Consider the following 481-nt stretch of genomic DNA (forward strand, 5'->3'; position numbering starts at 1 on the left):
GAAGCTCAATCTGCTTCCTTCCATCTCCCAAAGATCCTTCCAGGTAAGTTTACGTTGCTTCAGATTTTCCCAATTAGTCCACTGTCCCTGTTTGGACTGCGAGACAACCTTTGTGCATCTCTCTTTCTCCTCTTGCTGCCAGACCTTGGTTACTATCAGTTTACTCCTCTGGGCGGATGTTGCTTTGTGCCATATGGGTCGGCTTGTCCCAAGTCCAAAACCCCCTCTTCCCTGCTGCACCTGTCCTACAATGTCTCCATGCCTGAGAGTGGATTTTGCCTGCTGTATGGCCTCAGTCGGGGCCCACTTGCTCCCATGTCCAGTTTCACTTTGGTGCACTTGAACTCTTCAGTGAGGCTAGAGACGGGCGGTTCCAGGGCACTTTTCCCATACAGGCCAATATTGCTGAGGCATCGCGGGAGTCTAAGCCACTTTCTGATATAAGAACTGACTGTTCTCTCCAGCTTCTCGATTTTGGTAA

General features: G+C 50.3%; 1 protein-coding gene across 1 annotated transcript in view; it reads left to right on the top strand.

Moving 5' to 3' along the window:
• Positions 1–481, top strand: part of LOC107591038 (TBC1 domain family member 14-like) — a gene marked incomplete at its 3' end in the record, with an annotated part of 18,376 nt that overhangs the window by 15,757 nt on the left and 2,138 nt on the right. Inside the window, exon 11 of the mRNA XM_016280043.1 lies at positions 143–333. Coding sequence (XP_016135529.1) covers positions 143–333 — 191 coding nt within the window. The remainder of the gene's footprint in view (positions 1–142; positions 334–481) is intronic.

This window comes from Sinocyclocheilus grahami, unplaced genomic scaffold (genome assembly GCF_001515645.1).
Source record: "Sinocyclocheilus grahami isolate Dianchi unplaced genomic scaffold, SAMN03320097.WGS_v1.1 scaffold136.1, whole genome shotgun sequence".
In the NCBI taxonomy this organism is placed as follows: Eukaryota; Metazoa; Chordata; class Actinopteri; order Cypriniformes; family Cyprinidae; genus Sinocyclocheilus; species Sinocyclocheilus grahami.